Raw genomic sequence first — 15,577 nt, 5'->3', positions numbered from 1 at the left:
TTAAGAGATTTAATGAATTAGTTATTATTAGTTATTATTATCTAATGTTATTTATCGATTCTGGTTAATTTATTAAAAGAATTATTTATACGACCACGATTGCCCAAATGTCGAATTGGATTATTTATTGGTAAAACATTTCGGTTATCAACAAAACTTGTTAACAAAACACCAAATACAACAATCGCAAAGAAGGAAGAAGGTAATATTAAAATAATAGAATGCAATACTGAAGTTCAAATAAGTTCAATTCTATGCTCAGGCAGAAGAGAAGTTATTAAATATCAATATGTCTAAAATACACCCCACTAAAATTGTAATTATGAGCATAATCATGAAACAAAATTAATTGCCCTATCGTATCTTTTGCAATCCTAGGAATTAAGGAACTAATCGATTTATTACAGTGCACAGTACACGTAGTACAACGACATTTACGTTTAGTCCGTAGATTTACTTTGTTTTTGTTCAACCGTCAAAATCAACGGTTCAAAATCAATTGAGTTCAACATTCGAGCAGTTGCTCGAATATTCGTTTTTCGAAACAAGCTGCTCGAAATATGTTTGGGTGAGTGGCCATTCCTAACGAACTGTCATTTCTGAGGGACTGTCATTTTCCCTGAGTTCGTTCGTTCGTTCGGGTTCGGTTTGTAAATCGTGTATGTGTTTCCGCACTCCATCTCCATTGTTAGCAGAATCTCAAAACGAGATTGCCCAATTGTGGCTTCCGGTTCTGTGGAGTCGCTTTAGTCGAGTTGCTGTGTGTGTGCTGTGTGTTTGTGCATAATGACGACTGACTGACACCGCGCATAAACAGCATAAGCGCATACTTTCACCCACGATCAGTTCAATCATAACCCTCCGACTGGGTGTGTTTCACGTTTGGGACACGGAGAAAACCGCAACAACAAAGCCCATCATCGCAGAAGAACGGGAAGCGGGGAGAAAAGGAAGAGCATTCCGCGGAGTAGGCGCACTCCTCTGACGCACGGACTGCTGCGATTTGTTGTGATTCCGTTTCGCTTCGCGGCTCTCCGCGAGGGAGAGAGTTTCGGAAAAGTTCTGGTCCAGAGGCACATTCGATTTTTCCTCCCGCGGTGCTGGTAGTGGTGGTGCAAGTTTGTTGTTTTTCCGGCCCAATCTCCTCGGCGGGGAGCGTGCGCCGTTGCCCGGTAGGTGCGTGTAAACAATGATCCAAAAATAGGGAGTCACATAATTACATGCTGACGCTCGCAGGAAAAGCGAAGCATAAAAAGAAACTCCTTCCCTCGCAACCACCCGCTGTCTGTGTGTGCACCGGGTCCCGACCAATAACAATCGCAATCATCTGGTTTCTTCGTAGTCGCGACTGGACGAAGCAAGCATCATCATTATCGTCATCGTCATCGTCATGAGCGTTACCCCACCACGCTGAACGGGTGGACATTTTCTCGACGCGAGCATCCATCGTCGCCGTGTGCGCCTTGTGTCGATGAAAAATGCATTTTTATTGCATTCTCGGCGCTTCCTGCGGTTAGTTGTGTGGAGGACTGCTATCGCCAGACTCACCCGTTTCCAACACATCGGCAGCAAGGCAGCATAGTAGACCGGAAATCGGGTGCAAGAAGTACCGTAAGAAGCCGCGGAACCATGGAGCCGTTCTTCGCGCCGTCTACCGATTGAGACTTCTCGAGCATCTTGTTTGCTGGCGGAACAAAAAAGGGAAGTGTAGACCAGACGTGCGTCTGCGGGGGTTGCTGTCGACTCTCGATATCTGTGCTCGTAATGTGCGGTTCTTCCTGCTGCTCTCTTCTGGTTCTTTGTCCCTTGTTCCGCCAGTCGCCGTAAACTTGCCCGCGGTTTGGTGCACAACAAATCCTCGTCCTGACGGAACGTGAAAAAGACACGCAATAAGGCGATGCGATGATCGGTGATTAAGGCGTGTTGTGTGTCCGTCAGAGTGTATCCGGAGTGCGGTTCTGTGCTTGCTTATGCGCTAGAAAGCTTTATCGATAAAGCAGCGGTCCGTGTACGCGGCTCAGAAGCCCCCGAAAACCACTGCCTTGCGTGGGCAGTTCTGCTAGGAAATAACTTTGTGTGTGTGCGTGTTTGTGCGTCCTGTTGGTGTTTGCCAGCAACGATGAATGTGGCACCGGAATTCGGTGCCTCAATCAGACAGAACTCCCCGAAGCACGATTATCACCAGCACGAACCGAGCAGTCATGCTACGGATTATTCGCACTTTCCGGGAGTCCCGGGTAGCGCTGGACAGTCGCAACAGCAACAGCAACAACAGGACTTGACCATCGATGGCATTCCGAACAGCTTTCCCCATCGGCGGTCGCGGGCTTCGCGTACGTTCAAAAATCCACCCCAGCCTCACATGTGCATCAAGGAGAAGACGCTGGACGGGAAGGAAGTGTTCATCAACGTGCTCAGCTGGACGCGGATCGCCAATCCGGACAACCCGGACGCTCCGATCCCGTTGTACGGCGGAATGAAAGTGGGCAAGGTGAGGCAACCAAAGGACGGGCCAAGAGAAAGATATGGCGAGTGGAGTTTGATATTGATTTATGGTGCTGTAGAATGCACTCACGATGGGCCACCTTGGGGCGGGCGAACACACAAAGAACGCACCCAATGGAAATGTAGAAATGATCCTGTGTGTATTGTGCTCATTGTGTCTGGGGCCGGTTGATGGACGCAACGTTTTATGGTACCCTCTTATGAGGCCTGAGGGTTCTGATGGGTTTTTCTTTTCCTTTTTGTAAATTAAATTGCTTTTAGCACAGAGCAGAGATAATGGTTTCGTGTCACGGGCGTTGTTCGTGAAAGGACACCCTGTTCACCCGGTTCTAGAGTAACGGGAATTTTTATTTAAATTGAAACAAATGACGTTCTTCTCAGAGCTTGCCGAGCATTAAGTCATTGAAAATCACAACGCAGCATCCCGGGTTACTTTGGTACTGCCTCTGACAAATGCTCCTCACTACTCGTACAAACCAATTTTGTTCTCCTTTGTGTCGTTTGTTTCAACAATCTTTTTATTTAATAAATGCTTGTTTCAACATTTCTACTACTTCTAATTTATTTACACGTAGCAAAGCCGTTTATTGCCAATTCTTACATGCATTTCTCATCATTAGCTAAAGTTTTTTTGAGATTAACTATGCAAAAGTTATTAATTCACATACCTTGGGATCCTCTTTGACGGCGGAACCCGTTACTTGATGCTTTGGCAAGGGTTTTATTGCGATCATAATGAAAAGCGGAATATGCCACGATCCAGTGGAGTGTGTTTCTTTTTTCTACTGCACGAGTCTATGGGTACGATTTTCCATCGTTGAAAGAAGATTATGTGCGATTCATTTCATCAGTCCCTACACTTCCGTCCAAAAATTGAGCGGCGAAAACGAAGTTATATAAAGTGTTGGTTGCTCGTCAAGTCCATCTCTTAGTTTTCTTCACAGTTTTCATTGATACAGCGGGATGGAGTGTTCACGGATAATCGATTAGTTTTGCGGTGGTTCAATTATGAAACGTTTTAATCGAAAATGTCTGATCGACACTTCGGATCGCTCATCGAACAAAACTCGTAACGAAAGACAAACTAGTCGAACCAGGGATAAGTACAAAGTCGGCAACATCGAACGCCAAACTTTCGTGTGGGAGTAAAAGCGTGGCCCGCAATTATGCTTATGAGTAAAAGTAGGCAAAACAAACCGCAGCGGCAACGCCTGAGGCGGCTTCCTCACACAATTGACCGCTAAATTAACAACTCGTTGAAACTCGAAGTGCATCATGAGGCATGGGGCATGAGAGGGGAAAAGTTGAAAACGAAAATTGAATAAATACCGGGCAGAAAGTAACTGCGATAATGCGGCGTCTGCCAGCGCACCGCCGCACCGGGAAGTGGCAAATAAACTGAACAAAAATGTAGACAAAACCCATCGTCAGCCCTCGGAAGATGAGACAAATGTGACGTTATGAGCTCGAATTTGGAACGACGACTAGAAGGCGAACCGAAGGCGGGCCCGTACCGTTTGTATGTCGCATAAGGTGTGACCACAGCGCGGAGGAGAGCATTAATCGTGTGGCTCATTGCGCGGGGAAATGAAAGTGAAATTTAATGCGGTACGATGCTTATGACGATGAGCCCCGGGGGCTGATGGTGGTTCCAAGCCGCAGGGAAATAAAGTGTGATAGATGAAAGCTCGAGGCTTATGCAGGAAAAGAAAGTCTTCCGTGGTGCGCGGCCACATTTAGTTTATAAAAGAGAAAACGTGAGACGCGCAGCTAGTGAAGGAAGAGATTTTTTTTAGTTTTAGAATAAAGTATTTCAACCACTGTTAATCAATCCTCTCGTGTTTCGCACAATTTTTAGATTCCTCCTGGCAGTCCCAAGGTGCCACCTCTAGTCTATGCTGTGATGGCCAGTCCCGAAGTGCTTAAAAAGGCTGGTCGAAAGTGTCCCGACACACCGGTAAGCAGGCGATTCAATTTTCGCAGTGTGACTTTTACGACATGTCCGTCTTCTCCTTTTGTTTCTTTCCAGGAACGCATGAATCTGGTCGATCTGATGTGCGAGTTTGTGGAAGCGATGAATCCTTCGCTACATCTTTCAAGGTTGGTGGATCGCTCGAATGTCAACCGCCACCAATTGCCAGATGAAACTGTTCTCAAATGATAAATGTTTTCTTCCTCTCGGTTTTAGGAAACCCGAAATCCTCAAGGATCGTGATTTGTCAGGCGAACTGAAGGATGTGTGGAGTGCTGTTCAGGCGTGCCGTGATAAGTGTCGCTCTGACAACGGTCCACCGGAAAATCTCGTTGTATACACGGAATTCGGTCCTGACAGTGCACCCAGTTACGATCACACCATGCAGCAACAGCAGCAACAACAGCAACAACACTTTCCACAATACCAGCCTAACGATTACCTCCTGAACGAACAACAGCAACAGAACCGCTTCCCATCGTTATCATCAACAGCGCAGCACCAGCCTAACAGCAATATCACGAACCATCACTCTGCGCTACTTTTGCAGCATTCACAACAAAGTGCAATTAACAACTCCAACCCCTCTGTGACCAGTATTGAACCGAACTCAGCGATATCTTTCTCCAACCTGGACAGCGTCGATGGCGGCGCAAACAGTGTTACAACCAGCAGACCTCCGGTGGCCACTGGGGCCACCGTCTTGTTTCCCAGTCTCAGTAGAGACGAGGATTTGGCGAGGGAAACAGAAGGACTGACCATTGCATCTTCTGGAGCTAAGACCAACGGACTATCACTGCCAACGGAAGCGACCGTAGGCTGTGCTTCCGCACAGATCTCTTCCGCAACAGTGCCACAGACACTCACGTCACCAACGGCAGCCCCGATGCCAGTAACACCAGCCAAGGAACCGAAGAGCTCTTCCGGTCATACCTTCTTTCCGATGTTTCGCTCTTCGAAAAGCAGTAGCAGCGCCAGTAGTACCAATGCGGGTAACAGCGTTGTCAATAATAACACCAATAGTGCTGCAACTGCTGGCGGAGGACACGGTGCCTCCAACAGTTCAACCAATAGCCCTTCGGAGAAAGGAACAGCGGCAGTGACGGTTAATGGAGGAGGTGTCGGCGAGTCTGGTGCTAGTTCGCCTGCAATCGAGGCCGGTGAACCGACAAAGGTGGGAGCAGCGGTGATAGTGGCCACAGCACCTCCAAAGCCAAGCAGTAAAAAGAGTGGATTGAACTTTTTCCGACGCAACAAGTCCGGCGACAAGAAGGAACCGTCGACACCGACCAAACAACCAACGCCCACCTCGAGCGTTACCGTTCTTCCAGCGGCCATTGCGCCAGCAAAAGCAGCAACACCAGCCGCTACAGGAGCACCGTCCACCACGGACACGAAGCTACTTTTGGGCGACGAGAGTGCTGTGGGTTTGGGCCAACGAGGGAGCGGTGGGAGCCATCATTCCCAACACCACCAGTACCACCTGGAAGCTGGCAGCAATGGCGGTGAGATAGTCGAAAGCTCGGCCACGATTGTAGCCAAGTAGAGCACGGCCGGTCGATGTGGGCGAATGATGCTGTGGAATGTGATACAACTTTTTCACCGGGCTGGCCCCTACTCCTACATATGCCCTTGGTGAAGCCGTGGCTGGTGGTGACTGGTTGGTAAGGAACTGGGCACAGTTTTCTCGAACATGAGAAGCGATCTTAGAATATCTTGTTATGGTGGTGATGTGTAAATAGTACTAAGAGATCTCTTTCCAATTAGGTCTCTGCGTTTGAATTTCTGTGGGTTAACTCAAAAGCTGTGTGTAAAAGTGACAGAGAGAAAGAAGGGGGGAAAAAGAGATAGAGAGATAGAAGGAGGGAAAAGAGATAGACAGAGAGAGAAAACATGGCGGGGTGAAAATATCTTACGATACTCAATTCTCTACGACAACTCGTTTCGTAGTCTCTTGCAATATAACTTTGTAACTGAGGTTTTATCACATCGTGTCTGATGACACATCCCGTCATGACATACAAACGCTGCTGGCGTCGCAATTATTCGAACTATCCTTTAGTCGATCATGTGTGATCATTCAATACTCTTGCGGCGTACCGTTAACCTGGGCTCCTCACATCTTGTGCACTCAATTGGTAGTAGAAATTGATATTGAAGCTTTTAGGTAGCGCCTATTCGCTACGCGTTTTATGTGCGATCCCCATTGGAAGCTGCTGTATCAATAAAGCAAATTATTGGTAAATTTTTGCTCAATTACAGCGCGAAAAAAGGGCGTGAAGGACGTCATTAGAATAAGGTGTAGGTTGATATTGCTGAAATACAGCAAAATCAATTTATTATTTCCAGCAGCACAACCGGGAACATACAGTCAACGAGCGTCACAGTTGTCTTGAAACTCATCGATGATAATGAAGGCAAAGTGATTGGGTAATCGATAACGGCTTACAATAGAACATACAAAAATGAATACAGGAAGCTACTGTAGAGTTGTCAATAATTGGGCAATATCTATAGTCGAGCGCTCGAAAATGGTTGGTACTCTGGTCATAGCGTGCACCATTTGCTCAGGCCTTTCAGGGTTGGTTGGATATTTTACCTCAGTGCTACGAATCGTGGCTGACAAAAATGAGTGAGCGAAGGTATGCTTTTATATCCGCTGTGTGTTACGAGCATAACGAACAAACTGTCAACGGGAGAATTCTCTCCAAGCGGAGAAATGCATTTTTGGTTGAGTTCAAAGTACTGCTTAAACTCAGTTACAAATTTATTTATATAGTTACACACACTCCTTTTCCTTCTGGATGTCGCATCGTTCTTGAATTTCTTCAATGGTTTTTGATGCGTGCTACTGAAAATCGTAACAGTATTGCTACAGTAAGTTTGCGATTTCCACAAAGTTTTGGTTACATCCTGAATGCTTTGTAACGTACGAATGTCGCTGACAGTACCGTTTTGGAACAAATGATATTCTAACACTGGTCTTTTTTTGAGTATTTTGACTATGTCGAATTACTATGTACAATGACATTTGTAATTTTTACTGATTTACAGCTTTTATTGAACTTCGATGAAGATTCGATTCGTCATCGATGGCGATTTCCATTCATGCCACTAGTTCAACGGGTCTATTTTATTAAACAAGTGTGCTTTTAGGTGGCTTCGAATTGTTATCAACCTAATTGTAAAAAAATACCATTCTGGACATTGATGTAGTTTTGTAGTGATATCGCCTATCACAAAGTATCAATTGCTTTGTTTTTATGTGCACTCTTAATTTTGTCAGTTTTCTACCAAATTATTTTTATGCCCGTTGGTTTTACCCCATCGCGAAGAGCGGAAAACTAGATTTCTTAGATAAGGTTCTGTAAGAAAGTTTACCACAAAACACGTTGTCATATGATTGAGTTGCATGGCGCAAAAGCACGGAAGCCATTCAAAAGCTTTGAGCATTGAAGTAAAGAAAGAGACAAACATCTACGCTTTAAAACAGTGCTAAAACCTTGTCAATTTCGACAAAATTCCATTTTGAGTAGAAAGGAATCAGAAACGTGTTTGATATAGGATACTGCCTATTCTTAGAAAAGTAAACAAACAAGATAAGTGTTAGAAAAATGAGCGAAGCGCGAAGCTGAACGGGCAGGTATGACGAGAAACGGAAAAGGGAGCAACCACGTGCATGACGATAGGTTTAAGATAAAGGAGAGATTCGATTAAACACATCAGCCCGTGAAACCGTCTCCTCCATGCTAGGTAAAGAAGTGCAAAGACGTTTGATTGTTTAGTATCAACGATTGTTTTCACTAGACCCCAGAAGAGAGTATCCCAGAACGAAAAGTGTCAGAAGGAAAAATTTCTACTCGTTCATGGCCGGTGCCCGGTTAAATGTGCAACATTTTTTTCGATTCTCTATACAGTAACGTTTTGTGAAACAATGCAATTTTAGCTACGAAAGCACACACACTGCAAACGGTGCGAAGGAGAATAACGGACGGAACAATGATGTAATTACATGCTGCCATTTTCGTTAGATCAATTAGTGACCCGCTCGCGCTGCTGCAAGCGATTTTCTTCGTTTCGTTTCTGGATTGGTTATGCAAACGCTTTAGACGGGAAGTCTTGGTCCCGAGAGCAAATGCAAATCTAAGTAAGCGAGTGACGAGAGCTGGTAGCTACGGCAATAGATTAATGGTTGCAGGACTAGCAGTAGGCGCTGGCGGCAAACTTAGTCGATTCATTAGTGTATAGTTGCGACCCGCGAGGGCAGCATAGAGTAAGTATTCAAGTGTGGACTTGTGTTTCAGTACTGAGTTAGCAAATGGGTGACGTTAGTTTTAAATGGCGCTACTGTCTACAAGTGTGATGATTCGTGCGTTTGTTACTTATGATTTGTACTCATTCTAGAGCCAGGAAATTCCGTGATGCCAAGTTAGTGTTTTCTATTCGCAAAACATAACCTTCATCCCTAATTAATCGACTGGTTTCGTTCTGTCCGGTACTGATTCTAGCAGGATGCGACCTGATCTCAGCGTTGTCCAAGGGGGCGTTTAAGTTTCGCCGTATTCAACATACTAACACGATGACTAGCGCGGTAGTAGCCCGTACGATCTCTTGCGATTCGATTTCGACTACATTATCTTTCCAGCGAAATTTCTTGTAGTTGGGGAAATATTATCGAAACGTCATTTTAAAGCGTATATCGACCGTATTCGTATTGTTTTTTAAAAATCAAATGTACTTTCGGAAAATTGGCTCAATTATCCTCTCAAGGTGTCACTTTTAAACTCAATTATCACAAAGGTAGAGGTAGAGAAAAGTCAACAGTCCCTGTCGAAGAACAATGGTCGGTGCTGAGCTTAGTATTAACTTCCTTTCGTTCAGTATCGATCGTTCAGTATTTTCGGCGTATGAGTGCACACTTCACCGCCGAAACGGGTGCAGATTTGCATATCGTGTCGCATGCGTTGAACGCCGGAAACGGATAGTGATAGAATGTATTGAAAATGTATTTATTATTTCACCCTGTGTTATACACCAAGATTTGATTTTATCGATAAGCCGACATTTAGTTGTTCTAGTGGAACATCGTTCATCGTCATCATTATCAATCATGTTCAAACCAATATTCTCCTAAAAAGTGTGTTCTCTTGTGTAAAGTGCTCTCTCGCATAATATGTTTCAACGCGGATTACGCATCCCCTAGATAGTGGGCATATAATTGGTTGAAATGAATTTATGATGAATTTTCAGGCGTATTGCAAGAGTGCGTTTATGTCTAGTTTTATTGTCCTGCATAACTCTGCATTGGAGTACTAAAATTATGAAAGAAGAAATCAAAAAAAGAAACAAAATCCTAAAGTATTAAGTGCATACAGCGATTCTTGGTGTTTATTTGATCGATGACAGAAACAACTCATCCGAATACTCATGTCATCAGGATGTAACCTGCATCACTTGATAAACCCATAAATGGTGTTGGCTTCTTTCTGCATTCCCTTTCTAATCCTTAGAATTCGGTTTCGTTTCAGCTAATTTTTGTTTAAGTGCTTCCATGACTTCTTTCAGAATTTTTTGAAGAGGGGATTGAGTTGTTGTTTCGTCTTCTATCTTGTCGGTTGATTCCGTATTGACCATGTCTGTGTCAACTCCGTACGCAATCGCCAACAAGACCACCACTAGCAGGACTGTTAAGAGCCTCATTTCGACTTCGTAGACAACTTTTTTGTCACTAAGTCATGCATGCACCACTGCTTAGCTTTTATACGACTTAGCTCTGTCCACCAAGCGGGCTACACGAGCTGCAGTAAGCGGAGTTCTAAATTGCTCAAGTGCACAAATATTAGCATGCGCTAAGATGTTCTTCATTACTGGAGGGAGTACACCTACAATTTATTCACCTTTACTTAACGCCTGATCAATCACATAATCAAGTGTTGGGTGCATCTGTCGTGTAATGGACATTCAGCATTTGTCCTACAATGTCCGTTTCTTCACACAACTGATGCGTGTGAATGTATCAATGAGCTATAGCATCTGAAACTTAAATGCGACGTCAAAACTGGTTGCGTTGTTCCTGCAGGTGGCCTTGTGTTCTAGACATTACCCTCCATATTGAACATTCTGTTCAATCGAAACTTGATCACCTCATCACACATCACATCACATGATCTGAACAGAGTTGTTCACGCTATTCTAGCGTGATGGTGAAATTTCAATTAAAAATGGAAGATTCTTCTATTTTTTAAATTTTGGATTTCATTTATTGCATAAAGAGAAAACAACCTTTATAGTTCATACAGAATTAGCTTTGCCCATTATTACTATCGTCCAAACCGTAACATGTCCTGCACTTTCCTTATTCTTTTCTTCCCTATTCTTTTGGTCTGCATTTTTTGTAGCTCCCTGTTCAATATAGCCTGAGATTTCTCCATGACTACATCAAGAGACGATTTTGTTGTTGTCGTTGGTTCTTCCGTAGTCACTCTATCCTCATCCATTTTTACCATTGATCCCACAGACAACTTTACTGTGACTCAATATTGCGCTTAAGGCACAACTGGCTTAATCAAAGCTTACCGGAGATTAACCAGATATGAAAACTGCTCATTTATGCAAATATTAGAGTAGACTAGGAAATTGTTTCTATATGGAATTTGTTTATAAACAGTCGGTTTACTTTTGTTTAACCATCGACTCACAGGCTCGAGCGACTTGCTTATGATGCTTATCGACATGCACAAATATTAGAAAAGATTTCTTGTGTTTTATGTTGTTTTAACTTGACGTTCTTAAACATATCCAAAATCATGCGACGGGTTTACACATAGTATACAAATGTCCAGGAGTTATTTCCTCATAATACCGTATTCAATAATCTTCTTCTTGTCCGGCAACAACCAATGAGCGGTCTTGTCCTGCACCAGAGACAATGTTAATTGCTGTTGCTCTCTGTAACGGTTTGTGTGTGTGGTCTCGCGCCAAACCCGCCCTGAGGGGAATCGGGAATACAATTTGAAACTATTTCATTTATTGGATTTCTTTCATAATATTTAAAAGTATTCTTTTCAGTTTTCCTTTCAACAAAATGTTTTAAGAATAACAGCCTTTTTGCAGCTTTATTGGAAAATGTTGAACTTCGACCATTGTTTCGGTAACTCCTTGACGTGCTTGTGTTAGTCTGCCATCCTGTTTATCAAACTTATCTGTATATTACACCTTTTCGAAGATTGTTGCAATGGAAAGCGCAATCAGAAGGGTTCAGCCGCGATTGGCTTATATCCTGCATCCATGTTAAAACCCGTTGCGTTCGGGTTTCCGTTTGGATCCATCATTTTCTTGAACTCGGCAACCAAAGCCAGCATGATCAGCTGAAGAGGCGACGGAGTGCTTGCATCGTTTCCCTCTTCGCCGGCAGCCGTTGTGGTCTCTTGTTCAGCTGTCTTCTTCGGTACACTGGCGGCCTCGCCGCAAGCAATCACCAACAACATCAGAACAAACAATGCTTCGCAATCCTTCATTTCTTAAGGTATTCTATTGTAACTAAATTATCAGACTTCATCTGGTTCGCTTTTATACGATTTTACAATAGAACGGTGCGGATTACAAAAGACAATCCAGCGGATGACTGTTGGTTAATAGTAGCGTACAGCAAATATCGATCTTTCATCAGATCAGAGCCCGCCCTTTATTGATTCACCTTTGACTACTAGAAAGTAAATCAAATAAAGAATATGGTAGTTGCTCAAGACGCCTCGGCTTTCAAATGTTTGGCGTTAGATTGTATTGTTGTCTATGGTCAATTGTTTCAAAAGACAAATCCTAAGTGATGTTAAATTGATTGACAGAAATGTCTACAACGAGTCAACAGTACGCACGCACAAAAATAAACGAAATCTTGGGAGTGAAATTGCAGGGGTTCCGTTTATTGTAATCCTTTTGATCATTCACGGCAGGCTACACCGGTTATTTCTTTCTGCGAAGGGTGGACTCTTCGGTTGGCATTTTCCTTCTGATCGGTTGGCCATTCGGGTCCTTGGCTACTTCCTCGGTATCTTCTCCCCAGTCAATGAAATCTGCTTCGTCCGTTTTCTCCTCTGCCTGGCTGTACGCAATCGCCACGAGCGTCACGACGAGCAATACCATGAAGTACTTCATTTCGATAATGCGATCAAATTGGTTGTAAGTAGCTCGTTCATCTGGACCTGAGGAGTTTTTATATGGTTTTACAGCACGCAAGATCTTAATGGACAACATGATTGAATTTTAAATGATGAATAATTTGCAGACATTAGCATATGCAAAGGCACGCTTTTTATGCAACATTCTACTCCGTCTTTATTCACCCTTGATTTGCATCAGCAAACCCATAACAAATACATTAGTAGCCAAGATTACAAATCAACAGGTGCCTCCCAAAGGACATACTTATGTCGGAACGGGCCTTATTGCATGTTTCTCAATCAATCGATCAAACTCTCAAAGAGATTCTTGGTTTGCGAACAACTTTATTTAATCTTTGCTCAAAGTACAACAATGCAAACAAACAAGGGTTGATTGATAGAGATGACGCTTTGGACATAGTGCACTTCGAAACCGAATCGTTAGGTCTATTTATTCATTATTCTCGTCGACTAGATGGGAAGGTGTATGCCTCGTATGTGGTCTCTGATGCCGGAGGAAACTTCTCTCATTGAATCCCGAATATTTTCTTCCAACGTTCCCTTCGGTTTGTCATCGTCGTTCGGGTCGTACCGGTCTTGGGAAAACTCGTCATCGTCATCTAATGATACACCACCGTAGGAACCTTGTGCCATTCCTCTGGCTGCTGGAACTCCTTCAACCAATCCCATCGCCAACAGGCTCAATCCGAGCAAAACGATAAAGCACTTCATGGTTATGCTATTGAACGCGTACCACTACGCCTGTCTGAATAGTTCCATTAGCATACGATCGAGTTTTATAATCTGTGATCTGTGACCACTGGACCAACATGGTTCAAATATTTAACAAATCGTGCACATTATTTAATATTTATTTTAGTTATCCCACTGTTTATCGAACTAATCAAACCAAACAAAATCAACAAGTGTCAGCAGTGTTGTGAGTCACATTCCGTGTTATCCTCTTGCCATCATTACCTTCATCAAGACTGCCGTGAGATGGTCGTGCTCCGATAATGGTTGAAAAACATCATAGTTTCATTTACTGATTAAGATTAACAAGGATACCTTTTGCACGTAATTTTACAGGATTTCCAACAAATCAAAGGAATAAGGCTTGAATTGGTTTGCAGCTTAGCTCTGAAATTTATTTTCTCACTGCCAAAGATCCAAAGATACGGCGCGAAAGCTCTCCTCCGAACCGTGTGCCAGTGTTCCACACTTGCCCGACGAATCCAGCGGCACCCTGCGCCAAACTTCCGACGTCCGCCATCGGGGAGTACGTAGTGGTCTGTTGTGCCGTCGGGATAGTAACGAGCACTATCAACGGGGTAGTGTTCTCCTGCGCCGGTAATGCTTGCGCTTCTCCAAGGTAGATCACCAACATGGTCAGGGGAACGATGAATCGCAGTAGAAATGCGCCACCCGATGGCATTGCAGCAACGCTCACAACAGCCCTCGCCGGTTTCGAAATGAATCAACTGTGAAAGATCTACAAATGGCAACGGAGCACTGGAACACTCCACGTAAGTATGGCGCAAAGACTGCTACTGTTTTCCTATTGGCAATAGCCTTTTCGTTGCAGCGGCGCACTTGCATTCCAACTGAATGAATAATAAATGGACTGTAAACAGCTTTCCCGTCGCGACCGGGAAAGCACCCTTGAAGTCTTGAGTTTCATCGCCGACGTTGCATGGTTACCGGTGATCGCGTTCCAATGGCCCCAGTCGGGTGCACACTTGAGTCGACACACCCGCAAGTAGCAACATTCCCCCAGGTATGCAAATAGCAAAGGACCTTCCAACGAATGCGTTGCGGTTCACATCGTATTAATCGGTTTTCCATTGTGGGCTGCGGGGTTGTGGGACACTTTATCCGGTAGGGAGCACAGGGAGTGTTGTAATGAGTCCAGAGCTCGCGCAGAGTTCTGTAAAGCGCAAAAGTCGAGTTTATTCGAATTTATTGACCTTTGAATTGGCACATTTCGTGCTTCTTGGGAGTTTGCGAGCTTGCGGAGTTGAGTTTATTTCGTGCGAACGACTAGCTTCGCACACGCTGTCGACCAAAGGACCATTGCTTTGAGGTACTATGCGTCATCAAACGCTTGATTTTCGTAGCAATTGCCAGTGGAACTTAAACGACTTTTGGCGTTGATGATACATAAAGCCCCAAATTGATTGCCACAGGGAGTTTTGAGGTCAATTTATGCGAAATGAAATGAAAGTTGGCCACCGTTAAGTTAATTATCACAAGAGAAAGGCTAGGTCGAGAAAGTATTATGAAGTCGTTCAATTTCAACGGCAATGTGCTGGAAGCCATCATCTACAGTGCACTTCGAGGGGTGGCCACAAACTCCGCCAAACGCCGCTACTCTCCGCTTTTATTAATCTCAACCGCACCGACCGAGCACACGGGTACTGCACATGCAGGAAGATGGATGGCGCCAGGAAGTCCTTGCACATCGTCGCCCGGTGACGGTGGCGAAAGCAGCGTGCCACGGGCCCGTGGTGCGAGTGTGGCAAAACATAAATCTGTCTGTCCTTCCGGGTCCGGGCTTACGGGGTGCACTGCTGGGAATCTCTTCCATTTTTGGCACCAACCCTAGTTCTTATGTGTTCCGCAACGTTTCGATCGCCCCGAACGTACGCGAAGACCAGCATTTTCCATGCTTCGAACCAAAAAAATAATGGAACACAAATGCAAGCCCAAAAACGGGCGACTGGTGACTGGTTCCTACTGAATGGTTTGTTCCAACAACCCCAACCGCCAGCTCGACAAAGTTTCGTGACTCGAAGCACGTGGTGTTGCCCTTGGCTGACCTCTCAACCGACCCTGCACGCGGCCCCGGACCTGGAAGTGTTTGAACTTGGCATTCCTTAAATTTTTGACCAGAATCAAGACAGCAGGATCGTTCCGCTGACAGGGGACTCGCTTTCCACAT

The 15,577-nt window shown here is 44.4% G+C and overlaps 2 protein-coding genes across 2 annotated transcripts; one reads left to right on the top strand and one right to left on the bottom strand.

The window, feature by feature from the left end:
- The first annotated feature begins 2,119 nt into the window (after positions 1 to 2,119).
- On the top strand, positions 2,120 to 6,291 carry LOC131214939 (transcription factor mef2A). Its single transcript, XM_058209289.1, has 4 exons — positions 2,120 to 2,491; positions 4,364 to 4,462; positions 4,535 to 4,605; positions 4,694 to 6,291. Exons 1-4 carry the CDS (start codon positions 2,120 to 2,122, stop codon positions 6,021 to 6,023), a joined length of 1,872 nt encoding a protein of 623 aa, XP_058065272.1. The 3' UTR covers positions 6,024 to 6,291.
- Positions 6,292 to 13,758: 7,467 nt separating this feature from the next.
- Positions 13,759 to 14,226, bottom strand: LOC131205242 (uncharacterized). Its single transcript, XM_058197258.1, has one exon. The coding sequence runs from the start codon at positions 14,069 to 14,071 to the stop codon at positions 13,784 to 13,786; it is 288 nt and encodes a 95-aa protein (XP_058053241.1). The 5' UTR covers positions 14,072 to 14,226; the 3' UTR covers positions 13,759 to 13,783.
- Positions 14,227 to 15,577: the final 1,351 nt, after the last annotated feature.

Source organism: Anopheles bellator, chromosome 1 (genome assembly GCF_943735745.2).
Source record: "Anopheles bellator chromosome 1, idAnoBellAS_SP24_06.2, whole genome shotgun sequence".
NCBI lineage: Eukaryota > Metazoa > Arthropoda > Insecta > Diptera > Culicidae > Anopheles > Anopheles bellator.
This window is presented reverse-complemented; position numbering and strand designations above follow the sequence as displayed.

What these genes read in the sequence shown, in the direction of transcription:
- LOC131214939 (XM_058209289.1), top strand. Translation starts at nt 2,120, where the DNA reads ATGAATGTGGCACCGGAATTCGGTGCCTCAATCAGACAGAACTCCCCG. An exon ending in GCGGAATGAAAGTGGGCAAG is followed by an intron (nt 2,492 to 4,363) that starts GTGAGGCAACCA and finishes CACAATTTTTAG; the next exon opens with ATTCCTCCTGGCAGTCCCAA. An exon ending in CCTTCGCTACATCTTTCAAG is followed by an intron (nt 4,606 to 4,693) that starts GTTGGTGGATCG and finishes TCTCGGTTTTAG; the next exon opens with GAAACCCGAAATCCTCAAGG.
- LOC131205242 (XM_058197258.1), bottom strand. Translation starts at nt 14,071, where the DNA reads ATGCCATCGGGTGGCGCATTTCTACTGCGATTCATCGTTCCCCTGACC.